The sequence below is a fragment of the Mobula hypostoma genome, unplaced genomic scaffold (assembly GCF_963921235.1).
Source record: "Mobula hypostoma unplaced genomic scaffold, sMobHyp1.1 scaffold_42, whole genome shotgun sequence".
NCBI classification, from domain to species: domain Eukaryota; kingdom Metazoa; phylum Chordata; class Chondrichthyes; order Myliobatiformes; family Myliobatidae; genus Mobula; species Mobula hypostoma.
Genome location: NW_026948219.1, coordinates 13344 through 40329, shown reverse-complemented (window position 1 = coordinate 40329; position 26986 = coordinate 13344). Strand labels below are relative to the sequence as shown.

At 46.6% G+C, this 26986-nt stretch overlaps 1 protein-coding gene across 8 annotated transcripts in view; it reads left to right on the top strand.

The window, feature by feature from the left end:
- Positions 1-26596, top strand: part of LOC134341919 (zinc finger protein 229-like) — a 35538-nt gene extending 8942 nt beyond the window's left edge. For 4 of the 8 annotated variants that reach the window (XM_063039850.1, XM_063039851.1, XM_063039848.1 and 1 more), the window contains exons 2-3: positions 250-417; positions 8406-13416. In XM_063039850.1, the coding sequence (XP_062895920.1) occupies positions 8788-9993 (1206 nt within the window). In that variant the 5' untranslated portion in view covers positions 250-417; positions 8406-8787 and the 3' untranslated portion in view covers positions 9994-13416. Of the gene's footprint in view, positions 1-249; positions 418-8405; positions 13417-17865; positions 18006-18081; positions 18252-26325 lie in introns of those variants that run through there. The other 4 variants (XM_063039854.1, XM_063039849.1, XR_010016902.1 and 1 more) reach the window with 3 other exon arrangements.
- Positions 26597-26986: the final 390 nt, after the last annotated feature.

Below are 26986 nucleotides of genomic sequence, written 5' to 3'. Positions count from 1 at the left end.
GCAGACCAGATGGATCGAATCACTTAATTCTGTTCCTGTGACTTATGTCTTACCGTGACTGAATGATGGGTTGTTCTTATCCCACATCGTTTTGTGATGTGTGAGGGACAATAATAGATTGTTCACTGAGATCATTATATCTGCCTTCAATGTTTAAACTTCAGTGAGTTTTGTTCTTAGTAACATTAAGCAGAAATGTTTTTTTCTCCTTTTTATTGTTATTGTGCTTCATTATCTTTCACGTTAAAGTTAGACCTGCGGTGAGAGATTTATTGGAAGAAAAACTCCAACTGGAAGCAAACCACGACTGAAGACGAGGGAACAGCAACAAGTGATCCAGCCCGAGAGTTGAGAGCATCAACTGGAGAGAACCCATCTGACTCGGAGGATCCAGTGATTCAGTCAGGGGAAAGTTTGGTGAGTCTCATTTACTCAAACACTGGTCCTTTAGACATTGCATACTTGTACAAAGGATGGTAGGAAATAGTTGGGGTGAGACTGAATGTTCCCAGAGGAACCAGTTATGCCTCTGTCAGACCCAGCTGCAATCACTCCAGGTCTGGTGATGTGCTTCCAGCAGCCCAGCCCTTTAAAACCACGCCCATTCTGTGGAAGTCGAATCCGGATAAAGCCACTCAGTGATCGTATAAGTACAAACTCTTTATTCCAAGCACCCGGGGCTATTCAGTTATTCGCTCAAACAGGAACAGTCCATGACTGTTCCTGCCCAATCCACTAACTGACTAACAATTCCCCTTACACCACAGATATATCCGTCCAGATACACCCCACACAAGACAGGCTGGAGCCAAAGTTATTTGCTAAAGACAAATTACAAAATAGTCATAATGTCTTACACATGCAGAACAGACTGAAGCTGTCCTATCTCTACACATGAGTGCACAATGAGATAGCATCCTGAAACCCTAGCTAGCTACCCTCAAGAAGAAATGTGGCTCAGCATGGCTTAGCACATCTGTTGATCATCAGCAGTTTCTTTCAGAAAAACAGGCTGCTATTGTTTAACGACGTGTTAATCCTTTTACATAATTTATCATTCCCTCCTTTTGATCATTACATGATCAACAAAGCAGTAATTTTTCACAGAGAAAGCAACCGAGTACAGCATTGACTTATCAGTGGGTAATAACAGCGCACAACAGTAAATATAAGAATGACATGTAGAATTATTAGGCCATAATGCAATATCATGCTCCACATATGACTGAACAGGCCTTCGAAGACCATCATTTTGACCCTTCGATGAACCCATGTAAATCCTGTCCAACTTTCTTAATGCTGCAGTCTCCTTGGCAGTGTGGTCAGAGAGAGATGTAATGTTAGTAGACTCATCAGGGATATAGGTGCAGCATTCTGTGTCAATAATAGCACAGGTTCCCCCTTTCTCAGCTGGGATAAAATCTGAAGCCATACGACTCTGTAGGATTGTTTGCCAGATTGCAATCATTTCAGTGGATATTTCTGTTACTTGGGCCTGTGTTTCTGTCAGGGCCCCTGCAGTATTGTGGCCAGCTCCTCAAGTGCTGCAGCCAGATTGATTATCTCTCGTGAATTCCTGGCTACTCCATAGGAGAGAAAAGTGATCATCCAAAATCGCTCAGTCTCAGTTATTCCTCTCCGCTGCTGGGTACCTGCAAGTATGGCCAGGATGCATGTTTCCCAGTATAGGAAGTTCTGTTTGGTGGGGGCCTGAGATACCATCCTTCAAAACACTGACAGCCACAGTCATCTCTGACTGGAACATAGCTCCTCACCCCTCTTCCCCGGGTGTTGTTTAAGAAAGCCCAGGCTGAGAGTTCCTCACTCTGGTTGAGCGGGATTACTGACATTGGAATCATAGATTTACCACGCTGTGGGATTTTGACACAAACCCAGCAGGCCCCTAGTTCTACCTGTTTGGCATAGGTGTGACAGAGAGACAGAGAGTTAACACGGGGGCCCCCGGATGCTGGGGTGAGCCCTCTCAAAGACATGAAGACAAACACCACTATCAGCCAATACATTTTCCTTTTGTCCGAGAGAGTCCTTCTACTCAGCTTCTTCAGGAACATGTTTGTCGTCTGTTCGATGTTCAATGTATCCACCGAGATTGCCCCTTCAGTTTCACAGCCGTGGGAGTGGTCAGTAACACCTGATACGGTCCTCTCCACTGAGGTCCGAGTTTCCCTCGATCCCAGTTCTTGATCAGGACAAAATCCCCAGGTTCTATGGTGGGATAGTCACTCCTCTCTGCGGGGTAGTTCTCTTCCTTGCAAGCCTGTCGTACCTGTGAATGTAATGCTTGGAAAATTTTGGTTAGTTGGCATCTGTATTTCCCCATCTCTTCCCCTAGAGAATGCTGTTACGTACCCCGTAACTGGGTTGCCAAACCAGCAGAAATGGACCACTCAGTTGGAGTCTGGATTACTGGAACTGAGGAAGTTTTATGAAAGAAATAAGCAACACAGTACTCTAATCAAAAGGATATAAATGCAACAGTTTAGCAATGATAAAACACACATGTACACAGAACTAGGATAATAGGATCAATCAAGCTCTATCGCAGTCTAGGGGTAAATGATCAGTTTCAAGTGACGCAAAGTTCAGTTCAATTTAGTTCAGTTCAGTTCGCAGTAATCGCTGTTGTGCCATTGGGGCGGGGAGGAGAGAGAGAGCGAAAGCGAATGAATATTCAAATCGGATTCCAAACAGACCTTCGGTATTCCTCGCAGTTAGCTTTCGGGCGAGCCCTTTGTAATGTCTTCTGAGGTCACCAACTGTGACCCCTCCATTCCAGATACGATCGTTCCTCTGCGGTGAATCCGGCACCCAGGCAAGGGTGGACACACACACCAGGTTCCCGCCGACTCCTACCTTTCCAGCCTGTGCGTCTCTGGCTGGTCCCGTGACCAGACCTCCAAAACTATCACCAACTTGTGGGGGCACAACGCACTTCCAGGTTCTCGTTGTCTCGTCGTGTCGTGGTGTCCTTTGCCTTAGCGAACCTGTTCCTTTTATCCCCCTGCTGGGGTATCGCCTATCCATCAAACTTCAAACAGTTTCAGGTTCAAAGCAACCGTCTTGACAATACTCGGAACTGTGTCTCCTTTTTGTTAATCTCTCTCATCCCCCATTAACATTCCTGAATGTTCCCCCCATTGTCCTTCTTATCGGCATCAATCTTCTGATAACTTGGTATTTTGTCACAATGCATATCCAATTTTGCTGGAAGACTTTCTGGGAGCAATGGTACACCAGGTCTTGGTCCCCAGTGTATCCTCATGGGCCGTCCATAAATGATTTCAGCTGGTGACAGCCCTGTTTTCCCCTGAGGGGTAACCCTCATGTGGAATAGGGCTAACGGTAAGACCTTCAACCAAGTGAGTCCAGTCTCTGCTGTTAGTTTGGCCAATTTACTCTTCAGAGTGCCATTGGCTCTCTCCACTATGCCAGCTGCCCGTGGGTGGTGTACATAGTGGAATTATTGCTTGATAACTAGTTTGATATATATCTCTTCGTTTACTTTCGCCACAAAGTGTGGGCCATTGTCAGATCTCAGCATCTCTGGCAGGCCGTACCTGGGAATTATTTTCCATAATAATACCTTCCCAACAGTCATAGTATTATTATTGGTAACAGTCACAACACACTGGAGGAACTCAGCAGGTTGGGCAGCATCCGTGGAAAAGATCGGTCGACGTTCCGGCCCGAAACGTCCTGACGAAGGGTTCCGGCCCGAAACGTCGACCGATCTTTTCCACGGATGCTGCCCGACCTGCTGAGTTCCTCCAGCGTGTTGTGAGTGTTGCTTTGACCCCAGCATCTGCAGATTATTTTTTGGCAGTATTATTGGTGTTTGGAATAGCTTCAATCCATCTACTAAACTCATCTGTAATAACTAAGCAGTATCTATTGCAATGTACTCTGGGCAATTCAATAAAATCAACTTGTAGACACGAAAAAGGTCCACCTAGCAAGGGAGTCGTACCTGATGTTCAGGATACAGGTTACCAACCATTCCCTCCTTTCCCAGGTGTGTATAATTATGTATATAATCAACCAATATTCATTAAAAACTGTGTCGGAACACAAACCTGTCCCACTGGGGTGATCCAAAAATCTGGGTTGGGGTCTTTCTGGCACCCCATCTGGGACCACAGTTTGTGCTCCTCCTCAGAGGCGTCCCCCTGAAAAGTATGTACCTCCCGCATGTCTGGCAAACCCGTTCTGCTTCAGTCACGGAAGGTTGTTTGACGGGAACCCGAGGGGACGACAACTACTGAGGACTGTGACACACTTTTCACTGTCTTACCTGCTAAAGCATTGCCTTTAGTGACCTGGTCGGACATGAGGGTGTGGGCTGCACATTTAATAATGGCCAAAACTCGAGGTAGCTGTAGAGCAGTGAGTAAGTTGTTTACAAAGATAGCATTACTAATGGGGTGGCCAGAAGAAGTCAGGAACCCCCATTTTCCCAGAGAGCCCCGTAGTCATGTACAATTTCAAATGTATAACGGCAGTCTGTGTAAACGTTTGCACTTTAGTCTGTTGCTAGGATACAGGCACGAGTGAAACAGCTCAGCTTTCTGGGCGGAGACAACTGTTTCAAAAGAGGACTGCTCAATTACTTCACTGTCCGTCACTATCGCATAGCCAGAACATTGTTTCTCTGTTGGATCCACAAAAGAGCTTCCATCCTCATAAAACATTGCCTCGGCCTTGAGGGGGTATTGTGGAATGGATAGCACAGTCTGTCCTTCTTTCACGGTGATCCGGACGGGGGCGGGGGGAGGGCAGTTGGTGTGGCCAACTTCATGGCCTGAAATTGCCCATAGATGGGGTACAGCATCCTGGGTTCGGTCAGTATTAAAAGGATGTCTTACCAGATGTCCCCCCTTCACCTCTGACTCCTTCCATTATCGGAGTTGGCCCGTGGCCAGGTCTTGCTGATTTCCCTCGGTGCTGGAGGTTTGTTTTGTCAGGTGTAGACAAAGAGTCCTAGGCTCTTTGGCTTGAACCTAGGGCAAAACCTAATGGTGGTATGGGGAACAACCAGTCCTGTCTGTCGCCAAAGGAAATCCGGAACTTCGGCCAGTAATGCACTGCCCTCTCTTCCTTTAACCTCTCCAATCACCGAGACTGGGAACTTCTGTCCCTCGAAGGGTGCATAATATTGGCCTCCTCAGTTCAGCACCCCGTAGGGTCATAGCACGGGGTCACAAGGAGGTCGACCGCTGACAGAAGGGGTTCAAATGCAGTGGATTCCAGATTAAGTGCCCACCACTGGGGCATTGGAAATTGGAAAAGGTGTCGGTTGTTAGCTAGTCCCTGGGTGATACCCTCGCCTGTGCATAGAATCTCGACTTCCAACAGACAGCAAGTCTCTCCCTGCTAGATTACACCCCAGACTGGTGGTGACTGTAAATGAAACCTCACTCTGGTTCCCCTGGATTTCCACCTGCAGTGGCTGGGCACGTGAATATGTATGCTCCGTGCCTTCAAACGCAGACAGAGTGATTGTTGTGTTTGATAGCTGGAATCCCTTTTCTGATACTATTTCCTGACCGAGAGTGGTTGTGGTTCTCCCTGTAGCAATCATAAACGGAATTTGGATTCCAGCAACTTGCAGTACTCTGACTGAGGCTTCCAGGGTGCATACACAGGAATCACTGAGGACTATCCTTCCTCCTGCTCGTGGATTGGGTAGCATTCGGGTGGGCAATTGTCATTGTGGAGCCATTAACTCTGGGGTTTTATTGTATTCTTCCCTCCCTGCTCGGAATAATCCTCGGTATTCCCTTTCTGGATCTCAGGGCATAGAGAGCCTCCCCTTCCCTGCCGCCACTGTTTTACCCGAGCGGCCACCGTATCTGAGTACTGGGAGGATTGGGGTTCAGGAGCACTGGGTGCTCTTGGCCCCTGGTAAGGTGGGGGGTACGATGGGTATGTTTCCTGGATGGTAGCAGTGGGAACAGTTTGTGGTTGTGGTAAATTGGGTCTCCAATATCCTTTGGGCCCTTTTTACACACGTCTCTGTAAATGTCCTGAATAGTGGGAAGTTCACATTGACAGATGTGCTGGGCTGTCCGCACCACTCTCTGCAGGTTCCCGCGTTTAAGGGAAGTACAGTTCCCATACCAGGCAGTGATGCAGCCAGTCAGGATGCTTGCAGTTGTGTTCCAATGGAAAGTTCTTAGGATTTGGGGCCCCATCCCAAACTTCTTCAACCGTCTGAGGTGAAAGAGGTGTTTTTGTGCTTTTTTCTCAACACAGCCAGTATGTACAGGCCATGTGATATTCTTGGAGATGTTTATGCCGAGGAACTTAACGCTGTTCACCCTCTCAACCCCCGATCCATTGATGTCAATAGGGGTTAGCCTGTCTCCATTCCTCCTGTCATCCACAAACAGCTCCTTTGTTTTTGTGACAATGAGCGAGAGGTTGTTTTCTTGACAGCAGTCGGATGTTGTTCAGACCTCAGATAGAGTCAGCAATCAAATGGTTGAGCATGGTGTGATGAATGTGCTGAGCTGTGTATATCACAATGCAAGAAGCATCGTAGGAAATCCAGATGAGCTCAAGACAGGGAATTATGATATTGTAGCCATTATTGGGACTTGGTTGCACCCAACAGTCTGAGGGATTTAGAGGAACAAGTTTGTAGAGAGATCACAAATCATGCCAAGAAACAAAGGTTGATTCAGTAAGTGATTTTAACTTTCTATATATTGACCTGGACTCCCATACTGTAAAAGGACTGGATGGGGTAGAATTTGTCAAATGTGCCCTTAATCAGTACGTAGAATTTCGGACGTAGAAGTGTGCAATAATCTGTTCGGAAATATTCCAGGGCTGGTGACAGAAAATAGTGATCATAATGCCATGAGATTCAAAGTAAATATGAAAAAAGAGAGGTCTGGGCCATGGGTTGAGATTCTGAATTGGAGAAAAGTCAATTTTAATGGTATCAGAAAGGATCTGACAAGGGTGGTTTGGGGCAAGCTGTTTTCTGGCAAAGGAGTACTTGGTAAGTGGGAAGCCTTCAGAAGTGGAATTTTGAGGGTGTCAAGTTTGTATGTGCCTGCCAAAATAAAAGCTGAAAGGTAACTGGTGCAGGGTACCTTGGTTTTCAAAAGATATTGAGGCCCCGGACATTTTATTCCTCCAAATGCCTCAGACTGTTGGGTGCAACCAAGACTCATTAATGACTACAATATCATAATTCCACGCCCTGAGCTCATCTGACTTTTTTTTTAGTTGTCTTCTGTTGGTTTCTAAAAGCTTCCCGATAATTTTTGCTCTTTTGTTTGCCCTCTCTTTGGCTTTTATGTTGGCTTTGGCTTCTCATTTCAGCCACGGCTGTGTCCTCCTGCCTTTTCAATGCTTCAACTTCTTTGGGATGTATTGATTACTCAGCTCCCAAATTGCTCCCAGAAACTCCAGCCATTGCTGCTCTGTTGTCACTCCTACCTTTTCCCTTCCAAACAAGTTTGACCAGCTGTCATAGTAACATGGAGAAGTTCAGTACAGATACAGGTTAGTTGGCCCATCTAGTCAATGCTGAAGAAAATATTTAAGCTGTCTTATGCGACCACTTGCACCGGCACTATCGCCCTCCTTACCCCTACCATCCAGGCTCCCATCCAAACTTCCTTTAAATGGTGAAACTGAGCTCATATTCACCACTTGTGCTGACATCTCATTCCACACTTTCACAACCATTTCAGTAAAGAGCTTTTCCAAATGTTCCCATTAAATTTTCACCTTCCCCACTTACCCATGACCTCTGGTCGTCATCCCACCCAACCTCAGTGGAAACAGCTGCTTGCATTTGCCCGATCTATACACTCATAATTTTGTATACAGTACTTCTGGCAAATCCTCAAAGCAATGTATAATTTCCTTGTTGATGTTTAGAGCCTTTTTTAGGTGCACAAGATGATGAGGGGCATTGATCGTGTGGACACCAGGGGGTATCGCTTTAAGGTGCTTGGAAATAGATATCCAGGGGATGTCAGGGGTAAGTTATTTTACACAGAGAGTGGTGGGTGCGTGGAATGCACTGCTGGCTATTTGTGTGAGTGTTTCAGTTACTGTGGGGCCAGGCACCCATGCAGCTCAACGAGAACAAGGAATAATACCAATGGAGAGAGTCAAACTGAGCCAGGTCACAGATTGGAGATGGCAGAAATGCCCCATTCTTATAGAGACAGGAAGAGCATCAGAGAATTTGATGGTCATTCCAGATACCAGCACTGTGCCCAGTTAGAAGATGATTTCTCTCTCCACCTTGGGTTGAATCTCACTGTAACAGTGTGATGCCAGATCACACCTTGACAACTCAAGTGATCTCTTCTGAAATGTTGTCCTACACCCATTGATGGATTTTGTAAATCTTTTTACAGGTTAAAAATGTCAAGGAATTTGTCTACGTGAATCTCAGACACAACACGCCAGTTTTGCTGTCTCTGTCCGGATACTTAAGAAGAGGAGCAAGGGATACACTCGATCATCCTTCCTGCTCAGACTGTGGGGAGGGATTGTCATCTGACCGACTGGCATGCCCGTCATTTTACACAGGGGAGAGGCCGTTCATCTGCTCAGACAGTGGGAATGGATTCACTCGGTCATTTCAACTGAAGGTGCATCAGCAAATTCACCTGTTCTGTGTGTGAGAAGGGACTCAGTCAGTCTACCCACCTGTGGACACATGAGTCAGTTCATACTGAGCAGAGGCTGGTCATCTGCTGAACTTGTGGTAAAGGATTCACTCGGTCATCTGGCCTAATGGCTCACCAACGAGTTCACAACGGGGAGAGGCCGTTCACCTGCTCGGACTGTGGGAAGGGATTCACTTGCTCATCTCAACTGAAGGTACATCAGCGACTTCACACCGGGGAGAAGCTATTCACCTGCTCAGACTGCGGGAAGGGATTTGCTCAGTCATCTGAACTACTGATACACAAGTCAGTTCACACTGGGGAGAGGGCATTCACCTGCTCAGACTGTGGGAAAGGATTCACTTGCTCATCTAAACTGAAGGTACATCAGCGAATTCACACTGGAGAGAGGCCATTCACCTGCTCAGACTGTGGGAAGGGATTCACTTGCTCATCTAAACTGAAGGTACATCAGCGAGTTCACACCGGGGAGAAGCTATTCACTTGCTCAGACTGCGGGAAGGGATTTGCTCAGTCATCTGAACTACTGGTACACAAGTCAGTTCACACTGGGGAGAGGGCATTCACCTGCTCAGACTGTCCGAAAGGATTCACTTGCTCATCTAAACTGAAGGTACATCAGCGAATTCACACTGGGGAGAGGCCATTCACCTGCTCAGACTGTGGGAAGGGATTCACTCGGTCATCCCAACTACTGCTACACAATTCAGTTCACACTGGGGAGTGGCCATTCACCTGCTCAATGTGTGGGAAGGGATTCACTCAGTCATCTAAACTGAAGGACCATCAGAGTGTTCACACTGGAGAGAGGCCGTTCACCTGCTCAGACTGCGGGAAGGGATTCACTCGGTCATCCTACCTACAAGCACACTGGTCAGTTCACACTGGGGAGTGGCCGTTCACCTGCTCGGACTGTGGGAAGGGATTCACTTGCTCATCTAAACTGAAGGAACATCAGCGAATTCACACGGGAGAGAGGCCGTTCACCTGCTCAGACTGTGGGAAAGGATTCATCCAGTTATCCCACCTGCAAGCACACTGGTCAGTTCACACTGGGGAGCGGCCGTTCACTTGCTCAGACTGTGGAAAGAGATTCACTTGCTCATCCCACCTGAAGGCACATCAGCGAGTTCACACTGGAGAGAGGCCGTTCACCTGCTCAAATTGCGGGAGGGGATTCACTCAGTCATCTCAACTGAAGGTACATCAGCGAGTTCACACTGGAGAGAGGCCGTTCTCCTGCTCAGTATGTGGGAAGGGATTCACTTGGTCAAGTCAACTACAGAGACACCAGTCAGTTCATACTGGGTAGAGGCTGATCACCTGCTCAGACTTTGGGAAGAGATTCTCTCAGCCAAATCAACCAAATGTGCATCATTGAGTTCACACTGGGGAAAGGCTGTTCACCGGCTGTGAATGTGGTAAAGTTATCTATCCTTATGACACCCTACGGGATCCACACTGGGGAGAAAGTTTCAATAAGCTGCATGCTGGATATTTGTCCATCACCATTGCTGAATGCAATTTCGAGAGTGACTGTCGGTGCTGAACTCTGCAATTATTGCTGCTGCTCACCACACCCAGTTCTGCACCCTGGTCACTGGGCATGGGAGGAGTTTCTTCTGCTGCATATTCACCTTTAATGGGACTGGAGTTTTAATATTCTGGATCTGAGACAAATCAGTCAGTTCTATTTTAAACTCTTGTCTCTGGTACTTAGTAAATTTATAACACACCTAGTGTACAGTCGAGCAGCAGTCCCTAGCCACCAGGCCACAAAGTATGCGCTACCGGGCCGCGAGGAAACGATATGATTTGGCGATATGAGTCAGCACCTTTCCTCATTCCCTGTCACGCACTGTTGAGCTTGAACGCACGCGAGGTCATTACCCGCGCGTCATCCATGTCAGCGCGGGAAGGAGATCAACTCCTCGAGCTTGCAAATGACGATGGGCTGCAAAGTATGTTTGACATAACATCTCTGCCAGCGTTCTGGATCAAAGTCAAGGCTAAATATCCTGAGAAAGCCACGAAAGCACTGAAAATGTTGCTCCCATTTCCAACATATCTCTGCAATGAATGTAATGAAAACCAAATTGCGTAATGGACTGGACATAAGGAACCCCGTTCGAGTATCGCTGTGTCCCATCACCCCTCGATGGGACCACCTGGTTGCAGGGAAACAAGCATTCAGCCCAGGGCTCCCACTGATTCAGTGATATTGGTGTGTTGCAATGATTTATATGTTCATACGGGGAAGATATGTGCAGTGTGTTTAATATCCAAATGTTACTTAAAATGTTATGATGCTATTGATTTATATAACCATATAACAATTACAGCATGGAAACAGGCCATCTCTGCCCTTCTAGTCCGTGCCGAACGCTACTCTCACCTAGTCCCACCAACCATGGACCACCGACCTAGTCCCTTCCTTTCCTGTCCATATACCTATCCAATTTTTCTTTAAATTATATTGAACCTGCCTGTACCACTTCTACTGGAAGTTCGTTCAACACTTACTTCAAGCTCCCCTGTCCTTCCCTGATACAGTAATTGACTTATCGCTATATTCATGCGAGGAAAATATGCGCTGTGTGTGTAATATTAAATTCGTTAGATAAACGCTTTTAGAAACAAAATTGAGTGTAGTAGCCACTTATCACCTATATTCTGGTCGTGATTAACACCTTCCTCCCCCCCCCCCGAACAGAATCGCCAAAAACGATCTGTAGAAAAATCGGCAGGTACACGCATGCGCAAAGCACGCACACGCTCTGGTGCCCACGCAAGGCTTCATGGTCGTTGTAGTCTCTGTAAACAATGTATTTGGCTCTACTCTTGTCCATTGGCAACCCTACCCACCGCCCCCAGCCCCGGGTCAGCCGGTCCGCAAGAGTATTGTCAATATGAAATGGTCCGCAGTGCAAAAAAGGTTGGGGACCCCTGCAGTAGCGAGTCAGCTCAGGCCGGCTGGACCCTGCCAGTGATTCTGTTCCATGACAGTTCTTTTAAATCCTCCCCTGTACGGCCAAAGTCAGCGTGGTTTTCCTCAGGAGAAGTCTTCTCAGACAAATCTGTTGGAATTCTTTGGTGAAATGAGAAAGGCAGTGGGTGTTGTTTGTTTGGATTTTCAGATGGTCTTTAACAAGGTATTGCACCTGATGCTGCTTAACAAGACCACAGCTCATGGTGTTTGATGTCTCTGTGCCTGTTCCCGCTGGAGTATAGAATAATGGGGCTGGGGGGGGGGGGATTCCTGAATACTGAGAAGCCAAGATAGAGAGGATGTGGAGAGGACGTTTCCCATAATGCAGAGCCCAGGACTGGGAGTACACCCTCAGACTACAGGGAAATCAATTCAGAAGAGAGAGGAGGAGGAAGTCTTATGATATTATGTTTATTCAACATGGCCGTGTCTGATCTATGCGTCTGTTCCCATCCCCCTCTATCTCCACCTCAATGTACCCAGCCACCCGCCTGCTCTCAGATAGATAGACACTTCACTGATCCTAAAGGAATTTACATGGAAGATTTAGAATTTCAGAAATTTCCATACGTCTCCATTTAAAATGAGCAGCCCTTTTCGATCCTTGTCTGTTTCTCTCTCACTGATCAGCAGAGATGTCAAAGAGCCCGTCCCTTTTCCTCGTTTATCTCCCCCGCCTCAATCCCTGGTTTCTATCCCGGTTTATTTCCCCATCTCTATTCCCTCCAATCTCTCTCCTCCGTCATTCTCTCCCGCACCTCTTTCTGTCCCCTCACTCGCTCCCGTTTACTTCTCTCCCACATCCATCTCATTTCCCGCCATTCTCTCCCCTCACTGGTTGTCGCCACCGTCTCGCTCCCCTCTGTTTCTCGCCTCCGCTACTTCCCTCCCATCTCTCCTCAGTCTGTCTCGCTAACACTCCAACAGCCTCTTATTTCTGTAACTCAGTTTCTCCCTCCCTCACTTTCACTACCACCACTCAGCCTGTTCTCCCTCTGTCTCTCTTTCCCTCCTCCACTCTCTCTCTCCCTCCCCCTCTCTCTCCCACTTTCCCTTCTTTACTTCTCCCTCTTCCTCTATCTCTCTGGTGGAGGAGAAGATGGGGGTGCAACGCAGCACGCAGCCTCTCCGGTGTATGATACCTGTATTTGTAAGTAGGGGCCGTGCACAATTCTGATTTGATGGAGACAGATGTGAGAAGCACAGAGGAACATCTGGAGTAACTTCTGAAATGCCCGGTTCGCTGTTGCTGCTACTGTGTGATCGAGAATCTCCGGAGGGGAAGGACAAAATCCTCAGCTTTGCCTGTTACTGGCGGCCGGGGTTGGGGTTGAAGTGCTCAGCAGAGATGGTGCTCTGTGCTCGGTGTCAGAGGGCTGGTCGGAGGCTCGAAGTTTTCGGATAGACTCAGAGTCGGACTGTGGCCGGGTGCTTCCAGGATGCTGCATCGGCAAGTTTGCGGCACTGGAAGCTCATGGCAGGGAGAGTTTTCTTCCTTCTACCGTCTGCGTGAGATGATGGGACTTTCGAGAAACTTTGAGACTTTTTTTTACAATGCCCATGGTCTGTTCTCTATCAAATTTCGGTATTGCTTGCACTATTGTAACTATATGTTATAATTATGTGTTTTTTGTCAGTTTTTCAGTCTTGGTCTGTTTTGTGTTTCTGTGATATCACACTGATGGAACATTGTATCATTTCTTAATGCAAGGGCATTACTAAATGACAATAAAAGAGGACTGTGTGTCCCCATAGTCTAATCTAATCTTTCTCTCCTTCCTGTGCTTCATCCAACTCCAAATGCCAGTAAATTCCGATGTTACCCAGGCTACTTATCTTGTTGCTGTCACAATCGCACATCAAAAAGGACGGTATGCTATCCTGGAGTGAACTTGGGCCGAGATCCAGTGTCGGGGTGCGCGGTGCGGTTTGAAGACAGAAAAGGGAGAAGAGAAGTGAGAGTGAGAGAAAGTTGGGGTGAGTGGAGTATGAGAGGGAGGTGAGGAAGTGGGAGAGGGTGTATTAGGGTAAGAGCAGAGAGGAGGAAAGGTAGAGTAAGAGAAGATGGAGGAGAGAGACAGAGGAAGGTGTTTTGAGGAGTGAGGAGGGTGAAGGGTAGGGAGAAAAGGAGTGACAGATACGGTGGGCGCACTATGGAGAGAGGAGGTAGCAAGATGTTGAGGGAGTTCCATTCCCTCTGTCCCACTCACAGTAACTTTTCTAAGGATGTATTTGCATCAACGAAAACAGGATTCAACATGTTGCGATCATGTGCTATTCTGAACAGAAATGTAAGGTCAACCCAGAAAGATGAAAGTGTCACAGTAGAACAGTTATTCCCTCTGGGGGCGGTTACGTGTCCTAAGACGGCTTTAGGAACAAATAACACTCGCCGGGGGGCGTTCAAGATTCTTGGTGGGGTGGTAAGCCGCCTCTAACTTGCGGCACCAGACCTGACTGACCGTTAGTAGAGCAGACACTTCCAGAAAAAGAGGAGGCGCTGGGACACAGGAAGAAGCAGAGCACCGCAGGCAGTGAACATTCGTCGTCACAACGACTCTGACACTCGGCAATCTCGTCCGACCTTATCAACCTAGCAGGTGTTATTGGGGATGCATACATTAGCAGCTAGGGTGCTCGACAGTTCACCCTGACTCACGGCACTCGGGCTAAAATAGGTTGGGAAACACTGCTATAGAAGAAAGAGCTAGCCAATAGATGAGCATAATCGTCCGCGGATGAGATCCCCACGATCTGAGCAAACGAGGAAAGCGGCCAACGGCAGCCTCAAAGCTGGAGACCTCCTCCCAGAAACTGAGTGGTTCCTTGTGTAAATACAGGACCAGGCGGTTGACACAGAAATAACAAAAATACACATTGAAAGACTAACAAATTCAAGACGACGTGTGCTGTGCCTCTCTCGGGCTCTGAAACAGAATCTGCCAATTAAAACGAGAAACTATCCAACACATTAGCGTATCCAACAGCAATTTATTTCAATCTGGTTACTTACACAGGCGCCATCAAGTGGCAAGCATCATTCATCAAAATCTTGTTTTAAGGTACAAAGTCATGAAAGATACTATAGATTACTGTAAATACAAGCTTGATCCCATTTTAGAGCCGGAGTCTTACAATTAAATTAAGACCGATCCATTATTAGAGATAGGGCAATACACGATCCCCGTCCGGATATAATATCACAGGATAAACATGCAAAGGCACTTTACTTGATAGATACAGTATAGCCATTCCGACAAATTACAACACGTAGAAATCAGTAAGTGAAAAGCACCTAAAATATGCTGACTTGAAACAGGAAAATGAAAGTCTGCGATACATGAACAATTGTTCCAGTTGTAATATACACGACTGGCATCATCCCAAAGTCACTAAACAAAAACATTAAACAATTGGAGCTGCAGGACAATAATAAACACCGCTGGAATAGTCCATATATTCATCGCAGTTGAGAAATGAGCTCTTTGTCTATGTCCATAGACAACGTTTTACCAGTTTTAACTGAGAAAAAAATAAAACAACGTTAACCATGCGATTGTACTGCGCAGAATACAGGGGAGATTCAACGTGCAGTTTGTACGGATGGAAATTTATGAAAAAAAGTCAGGAAGCGATGTTGAATTTTTCCATTCAGCAGAGTAAGCATTGGGTTACTCCAATGGAAATTTGCACAATTATGAACCAAATCCCGGAGCTCTGCGGTGTTAACCATTTCTCCATCACAGGTTTATCTAATATGAAGGACAAGTGCGATGTTTACTGTAAGTTCTTGCAGATTGTTGATTTGCTTTTTCATTTCATTCTGATGCAAAAGACTAACGTAACAAATGAGATGCAATTTTGCCGATTATGACTTGAATGTCCCCGGATCCTCTCCCGCTTATCATCACCGAAAGGGGTGTGGCGGTGACAGGAGCCGGAATATGGTGGGGAAATAATCATAAACGGTAGGCTGAGTTTGGATGTCGCGGGCTGAAGGGGTGAATGTGTATTTTCCTGTGTTGTGCCTCTCTCGGGCTCTAAACCAGTTTTATTCTCCCCGTTGCCATGTTCTCCGATGTCAGTTCTGCAGTGTTAAGATGGAAATCACCACAACCCCCTCCGAGAAGAGCTTAGATATTTTGTTCATTAAGTATTTGAATAATTGACGTGAGCGGATATTTCGCTGCGTTGATGAACTGCTCTCATAATACCCCATAAATAAAAGTGTTTGTGCAGCAACTTAATATCATCAGCATGTATCCGGTGTGTTGAAAAATGTGTTCTGAATCATTGTAATTATTTTGATCCAATCCGACAATTATGTTATAAAGGAATTCGGCAACATTCACCGACCACAGGATGATAAGGCTTCCGGAGATGGTGAGAAGTAAGATCACAGACCTCCTCCTGCTCTCCATCTCCGGGTCACTGCGGTTCTCCGCCTTGCTCTGACCCCTCAGCCCCTTTGGTCGCGACTAGTCACTAAAATGTGTCTGACTGTCAGAGCGTTGAACAGTAGTATCAACATGAACGGGAGTACTGGCAGTAGAACAGTAGTAAGACAGTCATATCCCACCCACCCGGGATCCGTATAGTAGCTGGGCACATGCAAACAGTCCCAGGGTATATTGTCAATCACTGTCACAGGCTGCAATATGAAGAAGTAGGGCACATTATTCAAACAGATCAGGACGCCGGTTGTTATCAGAACCACAGACGCAGTTTTCCCGGTGCAGTACTCTGCTCTCCACTTCTGGCAACAGATGGCGACAAACCGATCAAATGTAAAAGTGACGGTGAACCAGACAGAACAGTCAGTGGCTGCCTCTCCCAGGGCAGCGATCACACTGCATACGGGCGTGATGCCCAGGGAAGTAATAATAACTGACCCGCCACAATATCACCGCAAAGACGATGGTCAGTAGATCCGCCGTTGCCATGGCCACCAGGTAGCGAGTGGTGCAGGTGGAGAGACCGCACTTTCCCCGGGACAGGATCACATTCGCCACTAAGTTCACTGGGGGGAACAGCAGAAAGACTGAGTGAATTGCTGTCTCACCGCTCTGTGCTAAGATAAGCTGTAAAGAGACAACAATCCAACTTTGCAGGCGCTCATTACTGAAGGTTTGAAAGGTGTAAATCGGGGTTCGCAGACACCTCAAATGCGCGCAAGCAGGGAGAAATGGTACGGCACTAGGTACTGCAATAGGAGCAGGATTTGGCAAGGAGGCGCTTTGAACTGATCTCCAAGGGCACTTGTCGACCGATGCGTGACGTTTGGATACCTAGGCAACTTCCACGATGTTCTGGCCCTCATCGCATGTCGCTACGCCTCACTGCCTCTGACTTTGTCCATTTACAATGTTCAAAGTTCGTAGCAGATTTACTTCCCCTGTTCGCAAGCATTCATCTGCTTTTGGACTCCCCTTTGTCACCCGCCCACGCGGACCCAGCTAGGCTCGCTGCTTTTAAATTCTGCAACTACACTTGGGCCACGGTTCCTTCACACTATGTCAAGAGATCGTATCTGGAAGTTCCTTTTCTTTTTTATCGTACAGTCCTTCTGACCTGCTCCAAATTACAGAAGCATTATTTAAACAGATCGATGTTTCTTGTTGCAGAGCGGACCATGTACGGTACGCCGTCAGGCATCTAACAATCACCTCTGGGTTGGCTAATCCCCTCTTCATCGATAGTATGGCGTGGAAACAAACACTTGTAAACTAAAACACACACGGACACATTTCAATTTTCGAAAATCCCGATGGTTCGCGATCTAACGCACAAGTGAATCTCACCGGGGTTTGGCGTACCACGTTCCCTTCAAACTTGCAGCACTATTTTTCCAAACGCAGCGCAATTCCTTTAAATTTGAATTTAAAGCATGTTGAACTATTGATGCGGGTAAAAAAGCACCAAGTAACCCGTAAAGGTGCCGAGCGCGCTGGATTATCGAGTTTGACAGTGGTTTTGCATTGATAAACAAAGCTGCCTGCCATGAATCCACAATATGTATCCATCTCTGGTGAACGCAGCAGGCCAGGCAGCATCTCTGGGAAGAGGAGCAGTCTGCCTGGCCTGTTGGGTTCACCAGCAACTTTGATGTGTTTTGCTTGAAATCCCAGCATCTGCAGATTTCCTCGTGCTTCCACTTTACATTTGTTTTCTTTTTTATTTTTTTCTTCTTTTCAGCCGAGGCAATGGATTAAACTGCAAGGAACTTCTGAACGAACACCGTGATTTATTACAATATCTGCACCACATTCACTGACACACCGGCATCACAACGCTGTCAGTAACTGAACGAGTCCAAGGACTGCGCACATAGAACTGTAAGTGTTAGTTTGCCTATGTTCTTACCGGGAACACCGATAACAGCAATGATCAAGTAATGTATCTTTCTCACAGGGTAAAATGTGTCAAGCATTCTGTGTGAGATTCAGCCTGTCTTCCAGCTGCCCGCGATCTCGCTGAAGAAACTCTGAGCTGATGAATCTCCACGCTCATTCATTTATACTCGCTCCAGCACGCTGAATATTCAATATTACACAAGGCTGACGTGTCCTCCAACGGCTGGGGTAAAAATAAACATGATGTCATTCAAGTAAAATCCCAATTATGGTGAGGTATAGGTAGTTTGATATGAAATTGTGAAATCTCAAAGAGGATGAATTGGCGAAGTCAGTGAATGTTGTTGCAAAGCCCTCTCAGGCTCACCGCTCGGTTATTGTTGATCTTGTCCATTCCTGGGCTACATAGACCTTGATGATAGACTAATGTTATACTGTATTGGGCCGCTCTCTTTCACTATGGGCATTCTGCCGCTTATCGATCTTTCAAAAAAATATATATATATGAATAATATGTTCGTAAGCTCCTGTAGTATAGTGAAGAGCCTTAAACTGATATCACATCCAGGCTTACGAAGATACTGAACGCACGCAAACCATTAATCACAACAATCACGGCACATACAAAATGCTGGAGGAATTCAACGGGAAAGGCAGCATCTATGGAGATGAACAAACCGTCTATGTTTCGAACCGAGACGCCTTCTTCAATTTAATTTCATTTCATTTTAAAATCTTTTCATTCATTATTATTGAAAATCAACAAAAATACATTAAAGTAATCGAGTTAACATATCAATATGTACAATAAGAGATAAACTAACTGATTAACCGAGCTAAACAATATATCAATAATAACAAGAAAAAAAAACAAAAAGTTAAAACTATTTTTCTGGAAAAAAAGAAAGAAGGAAAAAAGAACCCCTGCTAATTGAAACAAAAAAAACACTAACAAAAAAAAGGAAGAAAAAAAAACACATTGGGAGCACAACCCCGGAACTGTACGCCTTACAAGCTTCCGTTCTTCAAATTAATTAACGCTTCGGCCAGCACCTCAGCTCCAACAACAAAAAGCAGAATTTCCGCAATTCAATTCCAATCCCCATTCCCAGTGCGAAATATCGGCCCATTGTCTCCTTTTCTGCCACATAAGCCCACTCGCAGGTTGGAGGTGTAAACTGCAAACTTACATTCTGCCTTTGGACCCTGCAGTCTTATGGCATGAACACAGATATCTCAGTATTCCGGTGTTTTCCCTCTCCCCCGTCCCTCTTTTTCGTTTCACCACTCTGGCCTCCTACTCTTCTTCTCACCTACTAATCACCTCTCTCTGGTCCCCCCCTACTTTCGTTTCTCCCATGATCCACTTTCTCCTATGAAATTCCATCTTTTCCAGCTCTTTGTTTTTTCCCATTATCACCCCAGCCACATTTCAGCCACCTATCCTACACATCTTCTTCACCTATTACCTTCTAGCTTGTTCTTTTCGCCCTCCTCCCAACTTACTCATTGTGGCATCTTCGCGCCCTTTTATTCCATCCCGAAACAGGGTCGCAGCCCGAAACGTCAACTGTTTATTCATTTTGATACATGCTACCTGACCTGGTGAATTCCTCCAGCATTTTGCGTGAGCTCAAAATCGATTCAGTCCGTCGCATGGCAACCCAGGTACACTGAATGTTTGCACCGATATGAAGCAAATTACTCAATCGCCCTACACGTGACCCTCGAATTGGTGCAATTGCTTAAAACGACAGAGCATCTGCATTCATTACATTTGTAACAACAGTGACAATTGTTTTGCAGATGCACTAAATTGGTAGCGTTGACAGTAAGGTAGATAGTCGTACTTACTCGTGTAATGCCCTGTTTCGTATTTTTACTGTTGTGCTGTAGGCATTTCATTTTGTGCTCTTCTTTATGAACTACTTGTTTTCATATTTGCTTTGGTTACTGTTGAAATTAACAGATAGGAGAAATGTGTGCCATGCAATTAGGATGTTCGGATTAAGGGGAGGTTTTCTCTGCTAAGAGGCATTAAGGTTGGGCTTGATGTTTTTGGTTAGAGAGGAGATGAAGAGCGAAGACGCTGGGGAGAACTGGTCGTAGCATACGATCCGCTGGGAGAACTGTTTGTTCGAGATGGTTTGTGAGCGACGTTCGGAGGGTGGGTGGTGTGAGCTTTCACGTTGACCGAGGCCCCAGCGCCTGGGTGACAGAAAAGTTCCAGATGAGTTCCAACTTGTGTACGTATGACTGTTTAATTAGAATGGACCCCTTTCTTTTTGTTATTCTTTACTAACCCTTTAGTTAAGATTCATAAACATAATTACACGTGTCCCCCGCTTTTCGAACGTTCGTTTTACGAAACCTCACTGTTACGAAAGACCTACATTAGTACCCTATTTTCGCTTTCAGAAGGTGTTTTCACTGTTACGAAAAAAAAATTCAGCGCGCGAAAAAAATCAGCGCGCGATGAAAGGCAGTGCGCCCCGAGCAGCCGCTCTCCCCCCGATTCGGAACGGCATTCTCTCCGGCATTGCTTAAACACGAGCCTGTGAGCAGCCGTTTGCAAGATGAGTTTTATGGTATCGGAAAAGCCTGAAAGAGCTCGTAAGGGTCTTACACTTACGGTAAAACTAGACATAATTAAGCGTTTTGATCGTGGTGAACGAAGTAAGGACAACGCGAGTTTGACTTGTGGAAGTTGACGAAAATGCTGTTGAAGAGGTTTTGCATCCCATTCATCAAGAACTGACAGATGAAGAGCCGATGCAATTGGAAGAAAAAAGGATAACAATCGAAACCGAATGAGTAATGATAAAGTACGACTTTAATTTTGAAAGGGGCGTCGGTTTAGGGGATATTTGCAGGATGGTTTGAGTCCTTATTAAAGAACTGTGTGATAGAAAAACACGCGAGGCTCAGCAGTCAAGCAAGCCTCCCACATCAGCCACAGCAGACGACGAACCTCGACCCTCGACATCGAGGCGGGCAGTCACAAGAGAAGATGAATTGTCTGCCCTAATAGAAACAGGGGACCAGATGACACCCCAGTGTCCCACCATCCCAACCCCCAGGCCACGGACAGATACCGATTCGCGGAGAATGCAAAGGTAACCGGGAGGCACACAGCACATCTTTAAGAAAAAAGCCGAAATAAACATGCTAATTAATTAGGTGCCGCCCACACGCAATTGTCGGCCCCGATTAGAGACGACGCAATCGGAAATCGGCACTGATCCGGGCCGACAATGCGGGCGGCACCTAATTAATTAGCATGTTTGTTTCGGCTTTTTTCTTAAGATGTGCTGCGTACCTCCCGGCTACCGCTGAAACCCTGCGTTCTTCGCGGCAATGTATCGCTCAGTGGGCTGGAGGGTGGTGGCCACTGCACCACCCAAACTCCGACGACTCAGTCTAACACACCAACATCAGTGTGCTCGGCGCTGTCCCGATTCCCGTAAGTGATACTACACTGTACGTACATTATTCCTACTTTATATCGGCTGTGTATTTTTACGTGTTATTTGGTATGAATTGGCAGCTTCATAGCTTAAAGGTTACTGGAGAGCGCTTGCGCGTGTTTTTGCCAACAGCGCTTGCGTGAGATTTTCTGCCGACGGCGCTTACGTGAGATTTTCGCTCCGGAGAACAGTTCAGTAATGATTGTGGAAAAGTATTTCTACTTTATATAGGCTGTGTATTTATCATATCGTTCCTGCTTTTACTATATGTTACTGTTATTTTAGGTTTTATGTGTTATTTGACATGATATGGTAGGTTATTTTTGGGTCTGCGAACGCCTACAAAATTTTCCCGTATAAATAAATAGTAATTGCTTCTTCGCTTTACGACATTTCGGCTTACGAACCGTTTCATAGGAACGCTGTACCTTCGGATGGCGGGGGAAACCTGGTATTTTAACCGTATGCAGTGCAAAGTCTGTTATTTCATGGCATTAATTTGTAACAGGGTAGCAACTGACACAGCATCCACACAAACCGGGGTTTGGGGTAGGAGCGAGCGTGCCTCAACCGCACGAGTTTGGCATGGCCGGAGGTTGCCTTCGCTGTGCCAGGGTACTTCATTGTAGGGGCTCATCCGGGATCGATTTCGTTGGATGCTGTGTGATTGCCCTGAGCGCTAATCCAGAGGGTTCTGTGTTTGTGTTAAAGTATTGTTTGGTAAAGTGATTACGATACGTGGCTATGGAAGCTGCATGGGTGAAGCGGAGATTTGATAAAATGGCGGTCAAAGACTTTGTTCTAGTTCGGACTAGAACTGAAATAACTGCAGTAAAACTGCCTGGTACAATTGTGGCCTCGAAACAGGAGTCGGTCGCGGGCTGTCCATACTTTGCGGGAGGACGGGAGTGAAGGCGAGCGTGCCGAATCGGAAGCTGAGCTTCCCGTAGTTGGGGTCGGAGACTTTAAAGACAGGTTGCTATCGTTTCTGCGGAGCGAGGGGCAGGAGTGGTCTGAGTAGAGGGTCTAATGAGTCTTCCAGAGAGGGCTGAGCATTTTGAGCTTGTGGCCCTTACCTGCCTGATGAATAAATGGCAAAATACCCAGTTTCAAAGTCTCAGCTATCGTAGGCTCAGCCTGTTCTCAGGAATGAAGCCCACCCCTGAAGGAAAGAGGAGTATGAGGCTTGGGCATGGAATACCTCTAAATTGCTGGATAAGGGGCAGTGCTCTAATGACGAAGAACGACAGCGATTGAACGGGCCGGCTATTGACGTAGTGAGATCCGTAAAGACACAGAACCACTTAGCTACCACTGCGGCCTACGTACAAACGCTAGAATAGGCGTTTGGTTCGATGGGAAACCCATTGGAGCTTATGACGGGATTTCAGAACATTTTTCAGGAGCGGGGGGGGGGTGGTGTCGGGAGGTTCTGCCTACGTTATTCGCCGAGAGATGCAGCTAAATTGCTTGCGGCGTAGAGGGGCCATTCAAACGGCTGAGAGGAGCCACTGGCGAAAAGCGCACATTCACCGGACCTGATCGCTTGGTTTTCCGAATGTCTCGTAAGAGGTGCCCTCTTCCCTCGTTTGTCCAGTTGATCAGAGATCTAAGAGAGGAAGAAAACTTGATGGAGGCGCGGGAGGCCTCCGTCCACAGGGTGCAGTCCTCGGTAGCGGTCCACTTGGCCTGATAACACACACCGAGGAATGATGAAGGAGCTTGTGGTCGAGTTCAGGACTGAGGTGTACGGTAGAGGTGATAGGGAAGCGGACCCCTAAAGGGGCAAACTACACAGAGGGCTGCTCGTGGCCGGCATCCCGCCAGAAGGGGAGCGGCCGGCATCGTCTGTTATATCTGTGGTGAAGAGTGACACCAGGAGGGACTGTGAACGACGGAACCCCTCGGAGAGTGAGCTCCTGAAGACCGCGAAGAGGAGTCAGGAGTCCTGCTGAGGTACTGGTGAGGCCCGAGCTGCAGAAGCCCTCGGTTGTACAGGTGAACACGATGACAGAGAGTGTCAGGAACACTTCGGAGCGGGACGTCACCCTCAGGCGGGGTATGCCAAGGGCGCATCTCATTCCGGTGACGGTAATGTCTAGTGCTCCTGTGAGACAAGCCGGGGAGAACTTCTCCCCGGGAAAGGGAAAGTTGACAAGTCAAGTCATTCAACTTTGGTGACTCCCCGGTACCTGGAGGCTGGAAGAGGAGGTTGATAGAGAAGATGTTGAAACTGAAAGATGCATTTTCTACTGACGAGTTTGATGTGGGTTGTTTCAAGAACACTCGCCACTCTATCGGGGTGACAGAGGACACCCCGCTCAGAGAAAAGTCGCGGTGACTGGCACCTGCGGAAGGACGTTCGGCAGCATCTGCAGTATGAAAGAAGCCGGGATCATCATTGAGTCCCGAATCCCTTATGCATCTCCAATAGTGGTGGCCAGGATGAAGAACGGGAAGATACGGATAGGTGTTTACGATCGGACTCTGAACACGGTTACAGTCCCCGTCGACTAAACAGCCCCGAGCACCGAGGACACGCTGGCTTGCCTGAGTGGAGCGACGTGGTTCAGTGTGCTGGACTTGAGCAGTGTGTGTTAACAGAACCCATGAGAGAGACTGGAAGTATCAGCAGCAGGGAAGAGTAGAACCACCACCGCCGCTGAACGGCATATGGATTCGGACGATGAGGAAATGGGGGTGTGGTGTACGCTGCCCTTTGCTAACTCCCCACTAATTCAGGAAGAGTCTTCTCACACTTCTCACGAAGAGGCAGGTGAAACCCAGGGGACAATTTGTGGACAGACAGGTTTCCAGATGGACCTCGAAAGGATCCTGGGCTCTAAAGTAACTGGGCTGAAGCTGACTATCCTAATTAGATGGCACACATTGTCTTATCTTTTATGTTCAGCAGTGACCCAAACAAGCATGAAAACAGAACAGAGTGCTCTTATATCACTGCCAAAATGAAATACGTACAGCATAACAGTAAAAATGTAAACCAGGGCATTACACACTCCCCTCCCTCCCGCCCCCACCAAAATGGTCACGTCCCCATGACTTTGAAATAATATGTCATACAATCAGAAATAATATGTCATCCAATCGTTAATAACACCGTTTACAAAGGAATTTCGTGATGTCAGAAGCTCCAATCCATTTGTAAATGATAGTAACATATCTCACTAGGGGGATAGTCTCAACCCTCTGTTCCCCCGGTGCTACAGAGGCCAGTCTATCTGGGGTCTCTTGACTCTTTGAGACCTCCGTTATCATCACCCATCTCTTCAGTTTCAGACGTTCCTTGGGATACTGCATGGCGAGGTCTCCCCCCGGTCCATCACTCATGCCTTCGACAACTCGTGTCCCTCTGCCACTCGGCTGAGCTCAGCTTCAGTCCCAGGTACTTTACAGCCCAGGGTCCCCTCGAGGTCTAGCTCTGCTCCTATATAAGCTGTTATAAGAAAGTCACATTCAGAGCAGGCAAAGAAAATTCGTTGGCAAAATACGTATGTTACACTATGCTACCCTGAGATATTTTTCCTGCAGGCGTTCACGAGAAAGTAACGATGATCATCCCTATCATGGGGATAAACAGTGGGAAAAAGAATGAATTTGAAATTTCAATCCATTTGGAAGCAAATTGCCTGTTACATTTGTGGACAGTCCACGGGTCCCACTAGTCGAAACTATTCTTTTAATGTTTGCACCTGTCTCGGAATGTCTTCCTGAGCTGCAGACAAAATGTCCCGAAAGCCCGTCCATCTGACCATTTCATCCATTGTTAAAAAGGCCATAATACCATAATACTTAGGAGCAGAAGTAGCCCTTTCGGCCCATCGAGTCTGCTCCACCGTTCAATCATGGGCTAATCCACTCCATCCAGTTATCCCCATTCCCTTGCTTTCACCCCATACCATTTGATGCCCTGGATGATCAAGAACCTATCTATCTCTGCCTTAAATACACCAATGACTTGGCCTCCACAGCCGCTCGTGGCAACAGATTCCACAGATTTTCCACCCTCTGACAAAAGTAATTTCTCCGCATCTCAGTTCTAAAAGGACGTCCTTCAATCCTGAAGTCGTGCCCTCTTGTCCTAGAATCCTCTACCATGGGAAAGACCTTTGCCATATCTAATCTGTGCAGGCCTTTTAACATTTGCAATCTTTCTCTGAGACCCACCTCATTCGCATCCCTCCCCCCTCAAAGTATGCATGCCCGTAGTGTTTGTCTGCCGCTATGAATATTTAATCACGTGTCTCCATGGCGACGTATAATTCTCCTTAGATTGGAAATTGGAAATTATCGCTTCTACCAAGTTACAGTGACAAAAACAAAACTTCGTTCTGCATGCCACCCATGTAGGTCATTTCACTACGAAAGTACATTGAGGAAAAATGGGGATAAAAGAACTCTCCTTTAAGGATTCTTTCATGATCATTATTAAATGCTACTTATTGATTCCGTGCATGTGCACAGTCTGTTTACAGGTTACAGTTCCAGAATTTTACAGTTTACTGATTCTATTTACAGTTACTGCTCTATAGCTTTGCTAAGTATGCACGCAGAAAGCGTTTATCAGGATTGTATGTGATGACATGTTTGTACGCTGATTATAATTTTACTTTGAACTTTGGATCGTGTTCCACTTGCAGAGAACATGAAGAGTAGGTTGTAAATGAGGTGCAAGGGTCATGTCGAGGTGGGCTGTGAGATCAAAAGTTCAATTTATTTGCATGAGCTCTGTTCACTAATCTTTACACAATGGGACAGAAATTCCGTTAGCCCTGGTAGGCTGTTGACGGAGCTTTGTACTATTTGCATGATTGTAGGGGCCGGGAGCAGAACAACGTGAGTGTGCAGGGGCTTCGATAACGACGGCCGCTTTGCTGAGGGAGAAGTAGACAAGAAGCAGTTTTAGGCCAAGGTCTTCGACAGGAACGATCCACCTTGAAAGGAAAGGAAGAAAGAGACACCAAAGGTAGAAATTAAACTGCCTTCGCAGATGAAATCGCCACCACCACGTCTGGCAGTGCCTGCCCGATATGGGCAACTCTCTGCATAGAAAAAAATCAAGAACATTTCCTCTCTGCTCTTATTAAAATATTGTTTCTCTGATCATAACTCAATTATTTTTTTTCTTATGATATATATCTTTACATTTCTTCTGATTTCTTTTTCACAGCTAAACTGACTGACCCATCTGTGCCACTTTTGATAAATGTACCTCGACCATCTTACCTATCAGTTTCCTTCGCTCCTGGAGAAAATCGAATCACCGGCCCACCGAATAATGCAAACAAGGTAAACATTGTTTACCACGACACCCATATTGAAAGGGAAGTTGCACTGCTGCTTTATGAAACATACGGTAAATTGTTTCACTGCGGGTGTATCATGTGTAGTTCAGGTGATGACAGTACGCTACAGGTATGACGGCACCTCTTGAGTGTGCAGACATCAGATATCTGAATGTTGCCTGGGAAGGAACAC